Source organism: Coccidioides immitis (genome assembly GCF_000149335.2).
Source record: "Coccidioides immitis RS genomic scaffold supercont3.4, whole genome shotgun sequence".
In the NCBI taxonomy this organism is placed as follows: domain Eukaryota; kingdom Fungi; phylum Ascomycota; class Eurotiomycetes; order Onygenales; family Onygenaceae; genus Coccidioides; species Coccidioides immitis.
In genome coordinates this window covers 1156666-1176351 of record NW_004504311.1, presented here as the reverse complement: position 1 = coordinate 1176351, position 19686 = coordinate 1156666, and the positions used below count along the sequence as shown (strand labels likewise).

Here is a 19686-nt window from a genome sequence, read left to right as displayed (position 1 = left end):
ATCTAGATCCCGTATGCTACTGTTTAGTAGATATATGACACCATTACTGATTGAAAATGCGCAATAAATACGTATCTGCGTACGTTATGTGGACTTAATCTGTAAATATATAGCTAAGCATGTAACTAAATGGGAAGGGCTGAGTACAGCCTGCTTGAGAAAGGTAAGCCTGGCAATTTCACCATCCGTCAGAAAGAAAACCTTCGAGAAGTAGCATGAAATGCATCACTGCCACCAGAAACTGGCTTTAATGGGCTATCATGCAAAAACAAGAACGGCGCATAGAAAATTTTTAAAACCGGACGCAGCAAAGGTGAGGGCATGGAGATACCGGTGTAGCACTTAAGAATACGCCCAACCTAGCTTAGAGAGCACGTTGGCGTCAGATTGCAATCAAGAAATAACCTCAATACTTTTCCAGTAGGCTAAATATTGTTGCATTATCTCCTTTGTAACAGTTCCCGCTTTTCTCAAAGTCGGAGAGTATCTTTGTGAAGTCTCCGTACCGAGCACCAAACTACCGCCCGACATACGTTCGAAGTCCTCTTTAAAGAAACTCGCCAACTGCTTGGCTCGGTTCCCTTTATCTGGGGCAGATTCCACAGCGTCAATCCATTCATGGAAGGAGAGGCGATCGTCTTTGCCTAGATTCAATCCAACAGCCAAAGTGTCTAAGACTTCACGCCACGATTGTCGAAATGGATTTTCAAGATGATACACCAGCTGCATAGGCTCCGAGCTGAGAAGGATATCAGATATGACGGCGGCAGCCACATCGACGGGGAGCCACGAAAGAGTCTGTATCTTAGTAAACAAAAGCTCGACCTTCCTTGTGAAAAGGAAAATAACGACATACCCCATTTAAATTAGGGAGCTTTCCAATTTTTTGGGACGACGCCACAAGGGCCACGAAATGTTCCTCCTTATTCCAATACCCCATGCTAGAGCCGGCAATTTGGCCAGCCCTTACATAGGCCAACTCGATCTCGGGATAACGTGCCCGAGTCCGTTCGATGATCTGTTCACATACCAGTTTAGCCTTCGCGTACCCAAGATGCAAAGTGGCATTGAAGTCGCGTATGGGCGCTTCGGGTACTATAGCTTCATTGTATACCTCTCCATATCGACCCACTACCGAGATGGAAGATATGAATAGAACTCTCACGTTCAACGACGGGTTACTTGAATGCGCTCCTCGAGCAAGGAGCAGAAGATTTTGTAACGTTCTGAACTGAGGTTCGAACGATGATAACCCCATTTTGAAATTCATCGGCCAAGCGTTGTGGATAATGTGTGTAACCTCCTCCTGAAGGGTCATATAGTCCTTTTCTGGCAACCCTAACTGCGGGAGGCTGGAATTAGATTGATAAATTCTGATCTTTTCCCACTCACGCTCTGATAGGCTTAGGCCCTTGGACCGTAGAGACTGCTGCTGTCTCTCGTATGGATCTTGCACTGAAGGGCGGTTAAGGCAGATAATATGGAAGACGCTAGGATCCTTAGCTAGGTGAGCGAGGAGATGGGCTCCCAAGCTGCCATTGCTGCCTGTTAACAGTACAGTAAGATCCTTCCTCCGTTGCAAGCCAAATTGGTCGATGAAAGCCTCAAGCGTTTCGTTGGAAACATCAGTAGTTTTCTCGATAAATGACGCATCGGACTTTCTCAATGCTCTCGCCAATTTTGAAATTGAGGAATGCCGGTATAGAAAATCACGATCCATGCTTCGGAATGACGCCAAGTCATCTGGAAGAGCTGCGATCACGAACCTACGCAGCATTGTCGCTTGCAAACTGTCCATTCCTAACTCAAAGAAATCGGTATCATCGTTCCAGCCGGCATCACTAACTTTCCACGTGAGATTCTCGCGTATCAACGCGCGAAGTCCAGATTCAAGACATGTCGTTTCCAACGTAGCAGCACAGAAATTGGCACCAGTGGTCTCCAAACTATCGTAGGCTTTCAAAATCTCATTTTCAAATTGCTGATGCGCCTCGCGCCGGATAATTGTTCCCTTGTCAGAACGAGGCAGGCTCCCCGGCGCCACAATCACCAGTGTAGTAGGCGACGAAATGCGAGCATGAGAATCCATTTGCTGGTTGGCTTTCTCTATCGTTGGCCATAGAGAGGACTTGAACTGATCAAATTCCCCTTCGGCGACTGGAAACACCGGCTCTACCAGGGCGCCTATTTCAAATCGCCCATCTCCAAAGGCTAGAGCGGCCTTGACCGTTGGGCTTTCAAGCAAAGCGGTTTCTAAAATCGTGGGACGAACCTTCTCTCCCGTCGCAAGGCAGATTAAGTCATCGCTCCGACCCAGAATGCTGAATTCCGTTTCCGAGTTAGGTTTTTTTACCAGAATATCCTGTACATGAAACCTATCCAGCCATCCAAGTGGCTGTAGGCTAAGTTGCAAATGGTTGCCGCTTTGAACATTGTCTGTACAGCAATTACTGAATTGGACTCGTAGTGATTTTCGGATATCCGTTCGAAACTTGAAGTAATGCCAATCGTAGCCCGGTGGGGGAACGTATAGCGGTGCTAAGGGTCCCGTCTCCGTTGTACCGTAGTGGTTAACCAGCCTGACCCCCGCGGCGGATAGTGTATGACAAACCGTTTCCTTTGGTAGACCGCCCCCAAAAGCAACGAAATGGAGACTTTGAAGTATCCGTAATCCCTTGTCTTCAGGGAGCGAAGCAATTTCCTCAAGGATTGACGGGACAGTAAGAAGTGACTTTGCACCACTAGAGTGGAGTAATTGTACGACGGACAGACCAGTCGAAATGCCTTCAGAAGGTGGAAGGCAAAATGGCTTTCCTATTCCCAATGAAAGGCATGGAGGAAGTAATCCGAAACCCTCATCAAGAAAGTCAGCCCTGACCGAGTCTTAGCGCTGATTAATGCTGAAGCGAACAAGACAAAAACTTACATGGAATAGCGGGGATGTGGACATTGTAGGGGATAATATTTCCTCATCAGTGCTTAGCTCGTGGCAGAGTGCGAAGCTGAAGTAGTGCCGGTGAGATGTATATATCGGTTTTGGTAGACCTGTGCTTCCAGAAGAATGGAGAACCAGGACATTGCAGTCTGCTTCGGAGATGTAATGGAGAGGATGAATAATTGTTCCTGATCTAGGTTCTCGGCTCACTTCTTCTCGGATTTCATCAAAACTGGGAGGATTGTACCGGCTCGGAAATGCAACAGTATGCTTCCTCGGGGGGAGGGACACATGGTCACTCTGTCCGTCGTCTCGTGTCATCTTCTGGGTGATATGCAGCGCAGCAGCTTCTTGAACCACCGGATTCAGTCGTGGTGATACAAGGATCGCCTCGGATGCCGTCCGCCCAAGAAGATGGTTGATAGCCATCGGGCTAAGCCGCGTCGACAATAATACCACTGGCACGCCCATCCCCATCAGCGCGAAAATATATATAACCAAGGTGACATGACTACTCATGAAGAGCGCGATCGGTGGGCCTCGAATAATGGTGTGGTTCTCATTCTCGGAGGGGAATTGTAATTCGGCGACGGTAGCACGAAGCCATTCCTGACAGTTGAGGATGGCTTGTTTCAGCAAGGAGTAATCAACATTGACAAATTCATAATCTGAAGAGTTTGAATCCTCCTTCCGAGCCTGTCTGCAGAACAAGTGGCCCGGGTTGAACCTGGCATGAAATTCCACCAGCTCTGGAAGTGACCGAGCAACCCCTTCAACATCATATTGATCGTCTAGATTGATTGATGGTCGAGTGAAAGGTGGCTGTCCTCTAGTGACGGCAGAAGAAATGTCAATTGGCGGCATGCTATTTGCATAGTCAGTTAGGTGTGTATCAGCAGCTAAGAGGTATATGCACGTACGGTGCACAACTGCATACATACGCAGTAAAATGTTAACATCGAGTTATTGATCAGTAGCTACACGATAAATAAGTCCTAGGATTTTCGTAAGCACAGCCTACATAATGTTCAATTTGCTTAAGGGAATATATCGCAGAGCATGCCCTGAGCTTGGTCATGAGATTGGTGATTCCTAACATCGGGGTCCCCGTTACTCGGGGCCCTAAGGAATACGGGAGCTCGGGAGATTACTCCTATTGAGTGGAGCAGCTGGGGTTCTTCTGTTGAACGTAACCCGGTGGCTCGCGGTCGGCTGAACAGCTGCCTCGGGGTCCGTAGTTTTGCTGTTAGTTAACTCTGGAGCACGGAGGACATAGTTGCTTCGTAGCTGTGTACCTTCAACTAACCATGTCGCCGGGAAATACCTACGATAAGAGGTCTAACTCGACAATAGCACAGCAGGAAATGAGCATCTCTGAGTCACGGCGATGAATGTCTGAATACAAAATGTTGGAGCGAGACAAAGAAGAGCAAAGATCTTAAAGGATGTCAATAGAGCGCGGAGTGGATGGATTGTTTTCTGCCTCGAATCATGCAAGGGGAATCTTACATGGGACCTCCATGACTCGTTAACTAACTGAGTTATTAGTTACATAATAGCCAAGCATGCAACTTCACCGGATGTGCTGCAACTTGGACAAACCAGGGTTAAATACATATGACCAGTAAGCGGTAAAAACCAGCCATTTTTCCCTCATGTGACCCTCAAGCAGAGTCTCGGCCGAACCTCTCGCAACCACAGGCCTATTAGAAGCTTCACGGCAACGACAAGCATCGCAGTGGTAGTCCGTCCCGGTCCAGATTCCAACGCTGATCGGATCGGCTCTGATCAATTTATTTATAGAGCCTCTCTGAATTCAGCCTGTTAAGAGAAAATGTTAGCTTATATTTTCTAAGCAATGCTGGCTTGGAAAATGGTGGGCACGGGCGAATCTTGCGCCGATGCATTCCAGGATTCCAATATATCAACCATATGCTCACTGTAAAGCGAGCATCGACACCCACCTGTTAGTCTGATTGATTCTCTAATTGATTTTTGTAGGAATATGGGGCATTTGAGTCTGAGAGAAGGGCAAGAAACCGACTAGAGAACCAGACCAGGAACACATAAAAATGCAGAGACTGCCAAGAGCACCTAATTGTTGTCAATCCGCATCCGGAAGCGGGAATTGCTGCTCAAGAGCGTGCTGAGCACAAGTGTTACAGTCTGCGGCTCCATCTCCTCCAGAACCAAGGTGCTAGTGCAAGATTGCGATCCTGTATCTGTTTCTGTCGGATTCGTTGATGCGATGTGGCTGGAATCAGGCCACTCCCCGTTGTTCGCGTGGTTGGTCTCTTCTCTCCCAAAGCTCCCCCCTGTGACTGCTCTGAGATGGCTATCTGCGTCCCAATTGCCCCCATCAAAATCTGCAGCTTGGGAAGGGTCAAAATGATGCAGGAACTTCCTGAAGTCGGGATCGGGGTCCGCCATGGCGTCCTTCGACGTAACATCCTCATAGGGCGAGATGGAGGTGTTACTAAGGCCATTCATCTCTGACAGTTGCGCAATATCGGTATTCTCTAAAAGATAGTCGATACTGACGGGTGTTTCAGAACTGGAATCTAACGAGGGGGTGGTGCCAACATCAAGGAGTGCGTTCCTGGGCGGTTCTGGAAGTGCCCCGGACTCTGGCCAGCCGAGATCTGAATGATTCTCATCGTCGATTTGGTATGCCACCGTGTTGCTGACGGATGTGTTTCGTTTCCTTCGCTGAAGGGTGAAATATCTAAAGCACGGGCTGGTTTAGTACATGTGGCTAAACACGGAAATTACCCTGGTGTCTCTTCTGAAATGATTGTCTAAGGACTGTGTCTGTGTGATCCCATACCTGTTTTTGATATCAGATGTAGATCTGTCTCCGAACGCTGTACTGCTGATTTTGCTCCAGTTGTGCCCAAATTTGTTAACAACCATCAGGAGAAGCTGATCTTGCTCCTCTGTCCATGGGGTGTGACTCAAGCTCGGATCTAGTGCGTACGCCCACCGTTTAGAACATTCTAAAATTGTAACCAATATGCTGGTTAGCAGTGTTTGATCACATTGCATTCATTCATGCAAGGCTGAATATACACAGATACACTTGTTCAGGAGAGGAAATGCACTGCTTGATTCAGCATATCAACTTACGATCAGCGTTGCGAGATCCCACAAACTCTGCAACACGGGTCCACCTGCCGAAAAGTCTGTGAGACGTATCCAAGGGATGAATAACAAGAGAGTACAGACAAGCTTGCGGACAAGAGAGTTGACTCACTTTAAGCCAAACAAACTGACTGCCTCCTGCAGCCGGGCATCTTCTTCAGGAGTCCAAACTCCTTTTTTGATATTGGGACCAATTTTGTGCCATCTTTTGCGACAGTCTTTATTCGTCCGGCCAGGGAGCTTTTCTGCAATGGCATTCCAATTTTTAGTTCCTCCTTCTGTTCCTATATGAAGTGAATTAGCGATAGATACTAGTTAAAACTTTGGTACATTCAGATGGCTAGTTAAAGGCGACTGTACGCTGGAGCTCCGCTTCCTGGAGCAGAATCCTGTCCTCATCCCCAGTCCACCATCGTCGCTCTTGCAATGGCGCAGTCATTACTTCTGCCTCGCGGCGAGCTTGGGGAGAAAAACCAAAAAAGAAAAACAGAAAAAGGCGGAAGTACGCGGTGTGTAAAGCTTACCCGGGAGAAGAATGGACAGAGCAACCGTCTCCTTTGCAATCAACCAGCCAGTTAGCCTTTAATCTGCGAGTGGCATGAGATGGCAATCAGATATATAATTCCTCCGTACTCCGTACTCCGCGTTATTATCTGTTTTCCGTTGCTGAGAATAAGAGAAAAGAACGTTCCGCGTTTTCTTGGCCGCGAGACAGCTCATGCAAGAATGCATGTAGATATGTATGGGTGCCATCATTCAGTCAACACTGCAACAACCAGTGGTTTTCCGAAGTATATGTTGGATAATAGGGCGCCTGAAGAACGCGCACGCGCTAGACTCGTTCAGGCTGCCGTAGACATACATAGCTGACTCCCAGGTCCTTGAGCAGCGAAATCGCCCCTGATATCCAATTTGTAAGCTGGCAGACGTACCGGCCGAGGAATCCTTATTCCTCTCTTTTCTTCTCGATATCCAGCATTCTGTGGTTCTGGGTACCGTCGTCGTGGATCTTGCCCCGTCTCCCTTATAACTACCTCATAGCAATGGTTGTGCCTAGGGCAGAGCAGCGAGATTGCATTCCACCGTGCATTGAGCAGGTTCTAATGATTCTAACCGCCTTGACTAAGCCCCACCGGAAAGTCCAACCCTCCCACTACCCCCCAGCAAGTTTTTGGCATTTCCGGCGTCCCCGAACCTGGTGAAGCAGAAGTCGCCAGGTTGAGGGTTGATAGACAGCACTTGGGGGTTCAAAAGGCTTGTGGGGGAGCTGTAGCTGTGGGCAGCTGTAGCTGTGGGGAGGGTTTGTGTAAGGAATTGTGGCTTTGTACCGGGTTCCTCTTTTAGACTCCATTGTCTTCTTCTGGCTTTATCCCGGTAACTCCGAAATACCGGAGTCCGTCCTTATGCAGCTTACTCAGCCGGTTGTCATTCGCCGTGTAACTACGGAGTACGGAGCTCCGTAGTTAGCTTTATTAACCAAGGCCTTGTTGTAGGGTTGATTTTTGAGATAGCCAGTCAAGTCGTCTCAGGAATGGATGCAAGGTCAGCTAAAGCAGGTTCCGTGGACGCTCTAGCTATCACCTCTGTCTTTCAGCCTCCAAAACCGGATAACTTCGAAACGATGCCCTGCTCTACACCCTTTGCACCAACGTTGACATTTCCGGCCAAAGGTGATACACAATGAGCTGGTATTTACGCTGTAGCCGGCGCACTGGAGATAGACTGGCTGCAAAGGTTGCCGACGTACAATTTCGCCTAAACAAGCGGGGCCTATATACACAACTACACACAACCCGCCTCTTTTCTACCAAAACAACAACAAAAAAAAAAAAAAAAAAAAGAAAAAAGAAGAAAAGAAAAGAAAAGCCAAATCTGGGCCTCAGTGTGTGAAAGAATCAAATGATCCATTTCCGCATAAAGGTGGCGCCTCCAGGACTACTCTAGTCGGCCAGAAAAGCAAACACTCCACGACCTCGCGTATATGAGCTGCTGCCTAGGCTCCGGCCTGGAAGGGCTGTTGGTATTGGACGGGCTACGCTATGCCGGATCCTTGTTTTGACACGTAACTCCTGGCTGTGTACGGAGTACTCCGTACGGAGTATTCCAATTTGCTGTGAATTGTTTTGAACCTCACCAATGTTGCTCTTACATGGTTTTGACCAACAATTCCGCGTGTACTCCCGCTTCCGCAGAAAAGAAGCTGTCAGAATAACCTAATATCTGATGGTTCTGTTGGGGTTAGTGCATCGAGAGTTACAAGCCTGCCTTACTCTGCACTTGAAGAGTTTGAAACAAGCTCTTAAGTTTTGATCCGTGCACGCCTTAACAGCCTTCGTAAGTCACTATGCAAGGCGGCTGTACCCCGGCGGGACCCGAGTCTACTAGTCGGACATTCCATATTGCTTTTTATTATGTCCGTAAAGGCCTACCTCCGCGGCGGCGGCGTCGCCCTCGATTTCATAGTCACAACCCCTGGGGCCAGAGACGAGTTATTAAGGCCTTGGAGGGTGTTGTCTCTATGCGGAGCAACAAGCTTGATAATTTTCGCGGCTTTTTGCGTTGCATGTAGCATACGCGAACACTACGGATTGTTAAATATAACCTATGCCCTCCTGTTATTTACCTGTAGCGCAGGGACAACTATTGGCGTGCCGAATTGCCGACACCACACCGCGCGGGAATCAAAGTTGATCGAACCTTATCACTCAACGCTACTATGTCATCCTCTACCCCAACTCCCAACCTTGGACTGAATTTCACGCCGACAATACGACGTGACACCTATTCTGCGATAGATCCGGTAGCGAACAAACCGGGATGCCGCGGTAAGGCTGTGCTCATCACTGGTGCCACCAAAGGGATCGGTCAAGCAATAGCAATCGCCTATGGTAAAGCTGGCGCCTCATGTATTGCAATTGGTGCGCGGAACATCGCCGATGCGTCTGCTGTGTGTGCGATGGTTAGTGAAGAGGCAAAAAGTGCGGGCGTCTCGGAACCGCCCGACATGCTCCCTCTTCGGATAGATGTTTGCGAACGTGGCAGTATCGATGCCGCAGTGACAGCCATCAGGAACTCATGGGGGCGGCTTGATGTGCTAATAAACAACGCAGGCTTCCTTGCACCTTTTGTACCAATGGGAGCCGGGGATGAAACGGAATGGTGGCGGACATGGGAGGTCAATGTTCGAGGCGTATATTGGGTTATCAAGGCCATTCTGCCACTCATGCTTCAGGGTGGCGATAAAACCATCGTCAACGTGGCATCTGTTGGCGCATTGGCTCTTTCCCCTGGAGCCAGCGCGTATCAACCCTCTAAGTTGGCGGTGATGAGGCTTACTGAATACCTGATGGTTGACTACGAGGACCAGGTAAGATCTCCATGGTCAAAATTTAACGGGGCATACTGACCGTTACTGTCCCATATCAGGGCCTGCTTAGCTACTGTGTTCACCCAGGCTCCGTTCCCACAAATTTAGCTATCCGGATGCCGAGCTCAATCGTCAAAGGTAAGTCTTCGGACGTCAAAAGTATATTAGTAACCCCTCTAATGGTTCATGTGCATCTAGCTGTCTGCATTGACAAGCCAGAGCTAGCCGCGGACACTATCACATGGCTGACCAGTGAGAGGAGAGAGTGGCTAGCTGGTAGGTACATCAGCTGCAACTGGGACATGTCTGAATTCATCTGTCGGCGAGATGAGATCGTGGAGAAAGACCTTCTGAAGTTGAAGCTAGCTCTATGACACGTTTAAATGTATTTATAACAGCCATACCGAGTACGTGGGTGCTCAGCTTGAGGACAAACTTAGGAATTATCATACATGGTCCCTAGTCCGTGGGTACTTGAGTTGCATCCCCTGGCATTTTATTAATAATACCATCATTAGCGAGTCAGTTGTTAGTGACTGATGATTTTTCCTTCAAACGATAGCATATTTGAGAATAATTTGTCATAATATCTCCCCTAAATTGTGTCATCTGCCGAATTCTACCCCAGCCGAACCGTCCGTCTGTTCAAAGATAGTTTGGCTCAGGATCAGGGTATCAAATAAGCCATATCAGATTTGAACAGCTAACTTACGCTGTGATAGCCATTTGCACGTCATCCACGAGGCTTTGAAAGTCCTAAGGAACAGCCACAATGTAAGCAAGGCTCCCAACGCTCTAGGGCTATGAGAGTTTTGTTATCCATCTTAATAAATTAGAAGTATTGCTATTCTCGGAAAATACTCGGGGTCTTTCGCCGCCACTCAGGTCCTGTGTGGCTGCGAAAGACCCTTGCACTTGTTAGTTGAATGGACACGCAGTAATCCGCGAGATGGATGATTTGATGTATTGAAGGCAGCCATCTAACACTTAACACTCTCGAGTTCATCGTTAAACAGTTGGAGATTGGGTTAGAGAATAGGGGTAATGGACCTGCTGGTGATCACCATGACAGCGCTGAAAACACTGTCTCTATTGACCATAAATAAGTTGACGCTGGTCCCCATGACTCTAGAGGAATGTTCAGCATATTCAATCAATCATTCTTTCACACCAAACACCGTTCGTTCCCGAAATCATGGTTGCCCTCAAATTTGTGCAATATATTTTGGCGTTTTCGTCAGCCCCTTTAATAGTTTCCGGTGCTGTTGCACCCCTCGAAAAACGATGGCCTCCAGAAATTGTTGAATCCATTCATAGCCCTTCATGGCCGGAGTTTATCAGCACAACCACACGGTGGTCTAACTACCATGCCCCCACTTTCGATTGGGCCTTTGTTCCCAAGTCCGAGAAAGAATTGTCTGTTGGTGTAAGTTGAGTCCAGGTAAGCCAATTTAGATAAACAGGTGGGCTGACAGTATCGGCGACAGCTTAATTTTTTCTCAAGGAAAAATATGACATGGCTCGCCAAATCGGGGGGCCATGGATACTCTGCAACTCTTGCTAGTGTCAAAGACACGATCATGATAAACATGAAAGGTTTCAAGTACGCCAAAATGAATCCCGACAACACGGTAACTGTGGGGAGTGGAGCAACCTTCCAGGATGTAGCAGACGCCGTTGGAGCTGCCGGTAGAGAACTCAGTAAGTTTCGGTCAACTACCAACAAATGAAAGTTGTTAAGAACTGACCCTTCATCTAGCCATCGGATCATGTCCCTGCGTAGGGGCTACCGGCGCCATGCTCGGTGGCGGTATTGGACGGCTTCAAGGCAAGCATGGTCTGACGAGTGATGCAGTTCGTAAAGTTCGCATGGTGCTGTGGGACGGCACTGTCGTAGAAGCTTCTGAGAATTCTCACCAGGGCCTCTTTTGGGGTGTACGCGGTGGCGGTCAGAACTTCGGTATAGTGATCGAGACGACTTTAGAGACATTTCCCCAATCGAACGGCGGTCTCCACTACATGGCAGACATGCAGTTCGATGGCGAGTCTCTGGAGTCTATCATTGACATTATCAACGGCTTGTTCCCGGTTGACCCTGCTTTGTCTTTGGTAATCATTATCGCAGTCGATCCTGAATCATTCAAGGTAAGTTAGTTCACCCTTTGACCACGAGACGCACCACTGACACCCTTCCTCGTCATTTGAAGCCTTTGGTGGCGATGAATTTAGTATACGCTGGCGCCAAAGAAGACGGAGAAAAATACACGAGAATGTTCGCGCCATTCAGTATTTCCCGTAATGAGACGGTCATTCCGTGGGCACAATTGGGCTACGCCGCCGCTGGCGGCGCCGTCGCGATCAAGTGTGAGACGGGCCAGAGCCACAGCATGTATGGCTCTGTCGTTAAAACACTGGATGCGCCCACTTTCCGCCGCTTTTTCGATTCGTTTAGCTCATTTGTAGACACAAACAGAGCTCTCGTCAACAGTACGATCCTATTGGAAGCTTTTGGCCTGGACGGAATCGAACGCCGTCCTGCTAGTTTCTCCGCGTTTCCGCACCGTGAAACATTCAACAACCTGGTGGAAATTGAAATGGCTTACACCGACAACACGATAGCTGACGCTGCTGACGACTGGGCTCGCGGATGGCGCGATACAATATCTTCCCCTGATGTGTCTGGGTACGAGCAAATGGTTCAGTATCAAAACTATGCACATGGTGATGAACCTTTATCAGCCCTGTACGGATATGCAAAGTGGCGTCATGCACTTCTCACTGGGCTGAAGAGGAGGTATGATCCACATGGGTTCTTCAATGGGTATCACGCTGTCCCTGCAGACCTTGCGGGCTGGAGCTGAAAGTTCCATTGTCAGAACCGTTCTTTGTGACAGTAGACTTCCAACCCCTCTCATCATGTTTTGAGGTTGAAATGATTGCTTCATATGGACTGTATGGATTGCTGATGGGTATCTGAGTGGGTTCTCTCTTTTGTGTGTACATTAGTCAGATTTGAGATAGAATAATGTGGTTCAGTTCCAAGTTGTTGTTGGAGCCCAGGGATCTGATCTGATTTTGAAGAAAGGATGATAGCCACAGATGTTTCACTTCTCATGAGGTTGAATATTCGTTAGTTAGCGGGAGGCTGTACTCCGTAGGCGGTTGCTGTAAGTAGGTCGTTACAGCATCACATGATCGTCCCCTGGGGTCCGCTGGTATCGAGCTCGGTCAAGTAGTTAACGAACACGCACTCCGCGCACGGAGTACTCAACTAGTTAGTGAGTTAATAGTTCACACTGTCACCTACGTCACTATTTGGGAAGAATCAATCATCTTTTTTATCTCAGAGAAGGTATCTATGACAACAGTGTTGTAAGTGATGCCACAAGATTAAATAGGAAGCTCTGATCTATTCATATTCTGTCAGCTCGGTAAATTCAACTACTGCATCGGAATTTAACCCTCGAAGCCCTCGCGAACCACTGCTCAATTTGGGGCGGCGACAATCACACAGTCTTCGAGTTCTTCTCTGTATTTCAAGATTTTCCGGATCCTGAATCCCGCTGCTTCCAAAAGCGCTCGCCATTCAGTTTCCGTACGCTGCATTGATGATAGAGCCACTGCCATAGTGAAATCCGCCTGAGTCGCCCGCCACGGCGCATTACGCTCGGAAATGACCATTTCGTCGATGAGAAGAGTCGAGTCCTGAGACATACCAGCTTTGATATTCTCTAGAATGACTTTGCACTTGTCATTCGGCCAGTCATGCAGAACCTGGCGGAGATAGTATGCGCGAGCCCCTAACCCCACAAATCAGACGTTGTCCCATTGTCTAGACAGGTTGGACAACAATACCTTTAATCGTTTGCGGTAAGAACATATCGTAAACTTCCGCTTCGATACTCTCAAATCCTCGAAGTGGATTCTGTCTGGCTTCTGCAAGAACGTGCTCAAGGTCTTGCACGATGATGCGGCCGGGAAGGTCTGGGTATCGCTGTCGCAGTGCGATGCTTTGATGGCCCTTAGAGCCTCCAATATCCACAAATAAAACCGTTGAACTGTTCGTTCCTTGGCCTAGCTCCCGTTCAAAGTCCATCACGTCAAGGAAGATGGGACGACTTTCACGCTGAGCAGACATCCATATACCGAAATTTTCCGAGTCTTGCGGATGACTTTGGAGCCACTGGAAGAACGTTTGGCTGGTATGCATACCCAGATGGAACGCAGTTTTGCTCGGGTCGATCGGGTTGCAGTAGCCGTTTTGCTGCAGGAATTTGGGGAATGCCATGATGGCTGGAGACAGCAGGTCAAACCTTACGAAGCCATGTCAGGGTGGCATTTTCAAAGGTGACCCTGTCGGAGCTTACTGTATGTAAACACCGTAACGCCCGCCATCAGATGCTAAAGCCTCAGTGACATTGGTGGCGGTATACGTATCTTCGTCGAGTTGCAAAACCATTCCAACCGACTGATAATATCTTAACAATCGCTCTATTTATCGTGAGCCGTCTTCTTGAACCCGTAAGATGATCTTACCACTTACTCATCAGAACTATATCGACTTTTGTTTTTTTTGCAAGCTCCTCATGGGTGAAGCTAGAGCCATTGCCCTCCGACAGGATATCGAAAAGTCGAATATCAATCCCGACACGAGCAAGCGCAAGCTGCATTGGCTAAAGCGCAACATTATTTGAGGGTCCAAAGGCGAGGATACGATAGAATGGTCAATCTTACTGCGTAAGCTATCCTGTGGATGGTGTCTCCAGGTGCCTCCATGGCAAGGCTAAGTTTCCGCCCCGCATCGCGCAATCTGCGTCGGAGACCGTCATCCTGAAGGTCAGTGACCGCCTGTGGGTTGCTAAGGACGGTTTCGATCCGCTCTGAGAGAGCAACCACGTCATCCAGTTTTGCAGCCATCTTGACGGTATCTGGTTCAATGCCTATGTAAATAGTTTCGTGAACTACAAAGTAGAGGACGTGCTAAGACAATATATTTCTGGCGACAATCTTAGTTACCGAGTTACACATCTCTCTATTCCACTACGTACGTCCCCCTATCCGTTCCGGGCGCGGCACTCAGTGCAGCCGCCCTTTTATGAGTAGTAACTACTTGTTACATCAAACATACATACATACAGATGCTCAAGCGCCCGGGTCTGGGGCTGGGATGTGCTAAGTCAGGTGGGAGGTGCTCCAAGGATCTAACTCTTGCATCCCATCCCCTTGTACTGGTTACTCGGCTCTAGATGCATGCCGGTCATGGATTAACTCCTACCCAAGACCATCCTTGGCCTGCGGTGTTCAGCTCTAAGAACTCGGGTCCTTTACACAAAACCATGTAATGCAGAGTCGAGCTAACGCCGTCTTAACTGCAATGTCCGGCCCTAACTCCGAAACATTGCAGCACATTTCAGGGCATAAAAAGGGTATATTGATATCGATGAATCTCGAAGGTAATGCAAGGTTGGACAAAACTCCCCCAAATCCCGAGCCAAATACGTTAATTTTCTCTTGCACACTAAAAATATCTCTCAATATGGCAACACGCAAATCCCTACCTGTCACCGGCTTCGGCCTGCTCGGAATGACCTGGCGCCCAAAAGTCACTCCTGATGAACGTGCCTTTCCTGCAATGAAGGCTGCCATCGCAAATGGAGCTACAATCTGGTCCTCATCGTCAATCTACGGTATGGCTCCAGAGGAGCCAACAGCTGGTCTATCCTTATTGCGCCGGTACTTCACGAAATATCCCGAGGACGCGGAAAAGGTCACCCTTTTCATTCGGGCGTGTATGGATGGCAAGACTTTGACCCAGGCTTGCACCCGGGATGGTGTACGTGCTAGTGCTGAGGAATGCAATCGTATGCTGGGTGGTGCTAAAAAGATTGATATTTTTGGACCCGCTCGAATGGACCCAAACGTCCCTGTGGAGGAAACTATCAGTGCTCTCAAAGAACTTGTGGAAGAGGGTCAAGTTGGTGCTGTGGGTTTGTCTGAAGTGGGTGCGCAGACGATTAGAAAAGCTCATGCTATCTGCCCACTGAGTGTTGTTGAGGTGGAATTCTCCCTGTGGAGTACTGACATCCTCACTAATGGAGTTGCCTCCGCTTGCAAGGAACTGGGTGTCCCCATTTTAACCTATGCGCCTCTCGGCTATGGATTCTTGACAGGACAGGTCAGAAAGCTAGAAGATATCCCAAAAGGTGACATCCGTCATATGTTTGGCCGCTTTCAACCAGAAGTAAGTATTATGAACTTCCAGCTCCCAAGAATAGATAATAGTAACCTTCTGGCTACGTAGCATTTCCCCAAGAATCTCGAATTAGTCGACAAGGTCAATGAATTTGCCAAGCAGAAAAGCATCACGCCGGCGCAGGTTGCTCTTGCTTGGATTCGCGCTCACTCAAACACGGAAAAATGTGGTACAATCATCCCAATTCCCGGGGCAACAGAGGCCAAGCGGGTTGACGAGAACTGCAAAGTGATAGAATTGTCTGCAGAGGAAAAGGCAAGGCTTGATAATATACTCGAGTCAATCCCAGTATCTGGAGGAAGACAGATTGCTGGGTTGGAGTCTCAGCTTTGGGGGTAAATCAGCCCGGCTACGTTGAAAACATGTTTCTTCATATGCTGCTTCTCTTCCTTTTGGATTATTGGCCTGTCCCATTTCAACTGAGTGAACGAAAGGGGAAGTGAAAATAGGCCTAGACTAGTCAGTAATGCAGAGACGCTTAGGATATTTTGCGAATATTCTGAATTAAATCAATCTTGCTGCCTGTAAAATAGTGCGAGCACCCCTCACCACATAGCCATGCCCTATATGAAGGCTTGCCGACTGGACCAACAACCGCTTAGCCTCGCAAATATTAGCTGCTTTCTAGCCCAGATAGACCCAGAAATTGACAATGCTGCACCACTCGCAAATGTTTGAAGTTTCCCAAGCCGGAACGACTTTGGCCGGTGTAAGTTAGTCTGAGTTCAGACTACCCATATGCACTCAGGCTGCTTGATGGTCGGGGTAGATTCAGGTAACTCGGGTCCTACCAGTGAGAACAGTACATTTCATCCCTTTGTTGGGACACGGGATTTACGCTCTTTGAAGATCTGAGACTTTATTCATTCATCTCCCGCCCTATAACCGAAAACGCTGAAAGTTGCTCTCATTAGCAAGTGTCTTGGTTTTTGATAATAAGCAGTCGACAAAGCAACATGGAGCGCCGCCCTCGTACCTCCAGTGAAGCGGATAAACTCCTTGCCTTATCAGATCTCCTTCGTAGCACGGCGTTGACGATTAAGGAGGAATGGGCCAAAGAAGATTTCTCGAGGGCAGCCGGCGGGGATACGGCGCGGCTCCTACCAAGTGCCCGATTATGGGAGGCTCAAAGGACCATCGAGGCAATTTCGGGGAGCGTGGTCGAACTTGTGTGCGACCCCAGCCAACGCATCCAACAGGTGCTGAGCTTGTTTTTCGAAAGCCGGGCATTGTTTATCGCGGCTGAGCGACGAATTCCTGACCTGCTGGCGGATGTGGGGGATCAAGGAATGGGAATCGATCGTCTGGCTGTGATAACTGGTATCGAGAACAGGAAACTTTGTAAGAAGATATAAACGGCGAGTATGATAAGCTGCTTTTTTGCTGACGAATCGAATGCAGCTCGTATTATGCGAACTCTATGCGCAACCCATATTTTCAAAGAAGTTGGCGAGAATCAATTTGCCAACAACCGCATCTCGGAAGCTCTAGTTCAGAATGATGGGCTTCGCGCTTACGTGCAGTTATTGTAGGTCATATCCCGCTGAATTGGTGAGGGAGATGCCAGATTGATGCTGACAAGCTTTGATTTCAAGCAACTTACATGTTTTCCGTGCCTCTGAGTATTTGCCGAAGTACCTCCTTGGGGGTAAGGGCGCTTCATATGACGTGTGCGAGACAGCACTCCAGGATGCACTCGGTATCGAGGTCCCCCTGTGGGAGTGGATGGCAAAAAAGGTGCCGATACATCAAGTTCAGTGTGACGGGCCGGGATACCCCAGTGTCCCTGACATTTCAAACTGTGGTATCACTCCAGACGATCAGGGGCTGGTTTACCGCCCCGAACTGAGTAATTTTGCCTTGGCTATGGCTGGCGGTGGGAATGCCTCAGGTGCCGCTCATGCTTTCGGTGAGGAGGACTTACCTCGATTTCACATAATAGTGCCCTCGACTAATCAAGTTTTGTATAGATTTCCCTTGGGGAGACCTAGGCGATGGTCTCGTGGTCGATGTCGGAGGAGGCGTTGGTGCGTATACCGTCCATGACAGCTGATGTTATAACATGGTTATTTCTAATTGAATCAGGTGGTTTCGTTCTTCAACTTTTGCCTGTGTACCCGAAGCTCAGATTTGTGGTTCAAGACCGCTTGGAGAATGTCGAACAGGGAGAGACGGAGATCTTTCCTCGCGAGGCCCCAGACGCAATCCGCAATGGAAGGGTCAAGTTCATGGCCCACGACTTCTTTCAAGAGAACCCGGTCAAGAACGCTGATGTGTACTGGCTGCGCGGCATCTTGTGAGGAGCACAGCTTTCCCCGGCCCATCTGATTGTTTAGCCAGCTCTCTGACACTGTCCCAGGCACGATTGGTCAGACGAGTATTGTATCCGTATTCTGAAGGGCCTCAAGGCATCGATGGGCCCTAAATCCAAGATACTCATCTGCGATCCGGTCATGAACACGACGTTTGGTTGCACTGAGATCCCGCCTGCACCGTATCCTCTCCTCGCCAACTACGGGTACCACGTCCGGTACTGCCATAACAGGGACTTGGGCCTGATGTCCACTATCAATGGCATCGAACGTACTCCCACTCAGTTCAAAGATCTGGTTGACAAGGCAGGTCTCAGGCTGACGAAATTCTGGCCAGTCAGAAGCATGGTGGGTATCACCGAGGTTTGTCTTTGAAAAAAGATGTGATTAACTAGTTGATATTTTGCCCAATGAGCTTGAGTCGGAGAGCATGGTTAAATTCAGGATTATTTGCTCGATTTGCTCAGCGCTAGTTAACTAGTTGACGAGTTTAAACAGCTCCTAGTGAGATAACTGGATAAAACAACTACTTACAGCCTCTGGTTAGCGGTTTAGCTACTCTGTACTCTGTACGGAGTACTCCGTACGAAGTTACTTAAAATAGAACAAGAAGACTGACTTAACTCAGTAACCAACTAGTTATTTAGTTGATGGAGTCGCTATTTTTGAGATTAGTGTATATGGAGTCAGCGATGTTTGTGTTCATCATCCAATTCCTCTAAGAGAGAGTGTGTTCTCTAACATTTACATTCTTTTGCCTCGTCAGTTTGACATGTGGGCAGGATCTCACAGTGTCGCAGGCGGTTTGTTTCCGTCAAGCCTAACATCATCATGGCCCACACTAACTATGTTGGTTATCCCACCCTCTTGACCTAATCAACACTGCCATCACACCATTCGCTTTAGCCAGCTTTAACTATTCTGGATAGAGTATCTCCTCACGATGCCTGATGGTGGCTCTCTAAACAATACACCTGCCCTTGTTTGAATTTGCGACTTTGTGTTGCAACACATTCACCTGCTCAAGCAACTTCCCCTTCTGCGACCAAGCGGTGCATGGTGTCAATGGTCGCCTCGACTGCGAGCTTGGTCGTCTGAGAAGACCCATAGACATGCGAAATTAGTTTGGGGTGACTCGACGCAAAATGCTCTGTCAAGCGACGGCTGCATACCTTCCAATCCGCTATCCTTTGCGCAGAAGCCTCGGGCGTACCTTCGGCAATCTCCGGGTGGTGCCACTCGAAGATATACGTGTAGTAAAATTCTTCATCACCGCCCGGTCCAACACTAACAGCATTGGTGATGGTACTTCCATCCGCGGCGACGAAATCCACGCGGCAAGGCTTGTACATGCGGCACGTTTCCACTGCCTCTGCTGCACCAGCCGGATGACCATGTGGTGCAAACGTCACTCTCCTGGTCACCTCCGTGGCGGACTCAGATAGAATCTCGGTATTAATGATGGCAGAGACAAACTCTTCAGCGTTTCGCACCTTGCGTTCGATGCATTCCCAGATCTGGGAGGCTGTCAGTGATCGGCGGCCCTTTTGGTTGATGGGCGCCGTGTATGACATGTTGAATACAACCATTTTGGAGATGATGACATAGAAAGAGTGTGCTCTCAAGGAGAACAAAAAAGGATGGCTTTGCCTCTTCTTCATACATTGCATGGAAATGC

General features: G+C 48.5%; 8 protein-coding genes across 8 annotated transcripts; 4 read left to right on the top strand and 4 right to left on the bottom strand.

The window, feature by feature from the left end:
- Window positions 1-43: 43 nt before the first annotated feature.
- On the bottom strand, window positions 44-4034 carry CIMG_04688 (uncharacterized protein; the record flags this gene model as incomplete). Its single annotated transcript, XM_001245246.2, has 5 exons — window positions 44-798; window positions 857-2854; window positions 2927-3800; window positions 3856-3864; window positions 3919-4034. The coding sequence occupies 5 exons, from the start codon at window positions 4032-4034 to the stop codon at window positions 394-396; spliced, it is 3402 nt and encodes a 1133-aa protein (XP_001245247.2). The 3' UTR covers window positions 44-393.
- A 365-nt stretch (window positions 4035-4399) lies between these two features.
- Window positions 4400-6515, bottom strand: CIMG_04687 (uncharacterized protein; the record flags this gene model as incomplete). The annotated part of the gene is made up of 5 exons (XM_001245245.2): window positions 4400-5660; window positions 5763-5931; window positions 6062-6105; window positions 6189-6360; window positions 6437-6515. 5 exons carry the CDS (start codon window positions 6513-6515, stop codon window positions 5030-5032), a joined length of 1095 nt encoding a protein of 364 aa, XP_001245246.2. The 3' UTR covers window positions 4400-5029.
- A 2277-nt stretch (window positions 6516-8792) lies between these two features.
- Window positions 8793-9817, top strand: CIMG_11375 (uncharacterized protein; the record flags this gene model as incomplete). Its single annotated transcript, XM_012358430.1, has 2 exons — window positions 8793-9443; window positions 9503-9817. The coding sequence occupies 2 exons, from the start codon at window positions 8793-8795 to the stop codon at window positions 9815-9817; spliced, it is 966 nt and encodes a 321-aa protein (XP_012213853.1).
- A 673-nt stretch (window positions 9818-10490) lies between these two features.
- Window positions 10491-12505, top strand: CIMG_11374 (uncharacterized protein). Its single transcript, XM_012358429.1, has 4 exons — window positions 10491-10869; window positions 10931-11144; window positions 11203-11588; window positions 11651-12505. The coding sequence occupies exons 1-4, from the start codon at window positions 10639-10641 to the stop codon at window positions 12302-12304; spliced, it is 1485 nt and encodes a 494-aa protein (XP_012213852.1). The 5' UTR covers window positions 10491-10638; the 3' UTR covers window positions 12305-12505.
- A 424-nt stretch (window positions 12506-12929) lies between these two features.
- CIMG_04685 (uncharacterized protein) lies at window positions 12930-14373 on the bottom strand (the record flags this gene model as incomplete). The annotated part of the gene is made up of 5 exons (XM_001245243.2): window positions 14178-14373; window positions 13987-14116; window positions 13811-13934; window positions 13299-13756; window positions 12930-13243 (listed from the first exon to the last, which is right to left on the bottom strand). The coding sequence occupies exons 1-5, from the start codon at window positions 14358-14360 to the stop codon at window positions 12930-12932; spliced, it is 1209 nt and encodes a 402-aa protein (XP_001245244.2). The 5' UTR covers window positions 14361-14373.
- A 606-nt stretch (window positions 14374-14979) lies between these two features.
- CIMG_04684 (pyridoxal reductase) lies at window positions 14980-16075 on the top strand (the record flags this gene model as incomplete). The annotated part of the gene is made up of 2 exons (XM_001245242.2): window positions 14980-15684; window positions 15745-16075. The coding sequence occupies 2 exons, from the start codon at window positions 14980-14982 to the stop codon at window positions 16033-16035; spliced, it is 996 nt and encodes a 331-aa protein (XP_001245243.2). The 3' UTR covers window positions 16036-16075.
- Window positions 16076-16652: 577 nt separating this feature from the next.
- On the top strand, window positions 16653-18383 carry CIMG_04683 (O-methyltransferase; the record flags this gene model as incomplete). The annotated part of the gene is made up of 6 exons (XM_001245241.2): window positions 16653-17037; window positions 17098-17224; window positions 17292-17605; window positions 17667-17723; window positions 17782-17992; window positions 18056-18383. The coding sequence occupies 6 exons, from the start codon at window positions 16653-16655 to the stop codon at window positions 18381-18383; spliced, it is 1422 nt and encodes a 473-aa protein (XP_001245242.2).
- Window positions 18384-19030: 647 nt separating this feature from the next.
- CIMG_04682 (uncharacterized protein) lies at window positions 19031-19597 on the bottom strand (the record flags this gene model as incomplete). Its single annotated transcript, XM_001245240.1, has 2 exons — window positions 19031-19102; window positions 19181-19597. The coding sequence occupies 2 exons, from the start codon at window positions 19595-19597 to the stop codon at window positions 19031-19033; spliced, it is 489 nt and encodes a 162-aa protein (XP_001245241.1).
- Between the last annotated feature and the right edge of the window lie 89 nt (window positions 19598-19686).

What these genes read in the sequence shown, in the direction of transcription:
- CIMG_11374 (XM_012358429.1), top strand. Translation starts at nt 10,639, where the DNA reads ATGGTTGCCCTCAAATTTGTGCAATATATTTTGGCGTTTTCGTCAGCC. An exon ending in AGCTGCCGGTAGAGAACTCA is followed by an intron (nt 11,145 to 11,202) that starts GTAAGTTTCGGT and finishes CCCTTCATCTAG; the next exon opens with CCATCGGATCATGTCCCTGC. An exon ending in TCGATCCTGAATCATTCAAG is followed by an intron (nt 11,589 to 11,650) that starts GTAAGTTAGTTC and finishes CGTCATTTGAAG; the next exon opens with CCTTTGGTGGCGATGAATTT.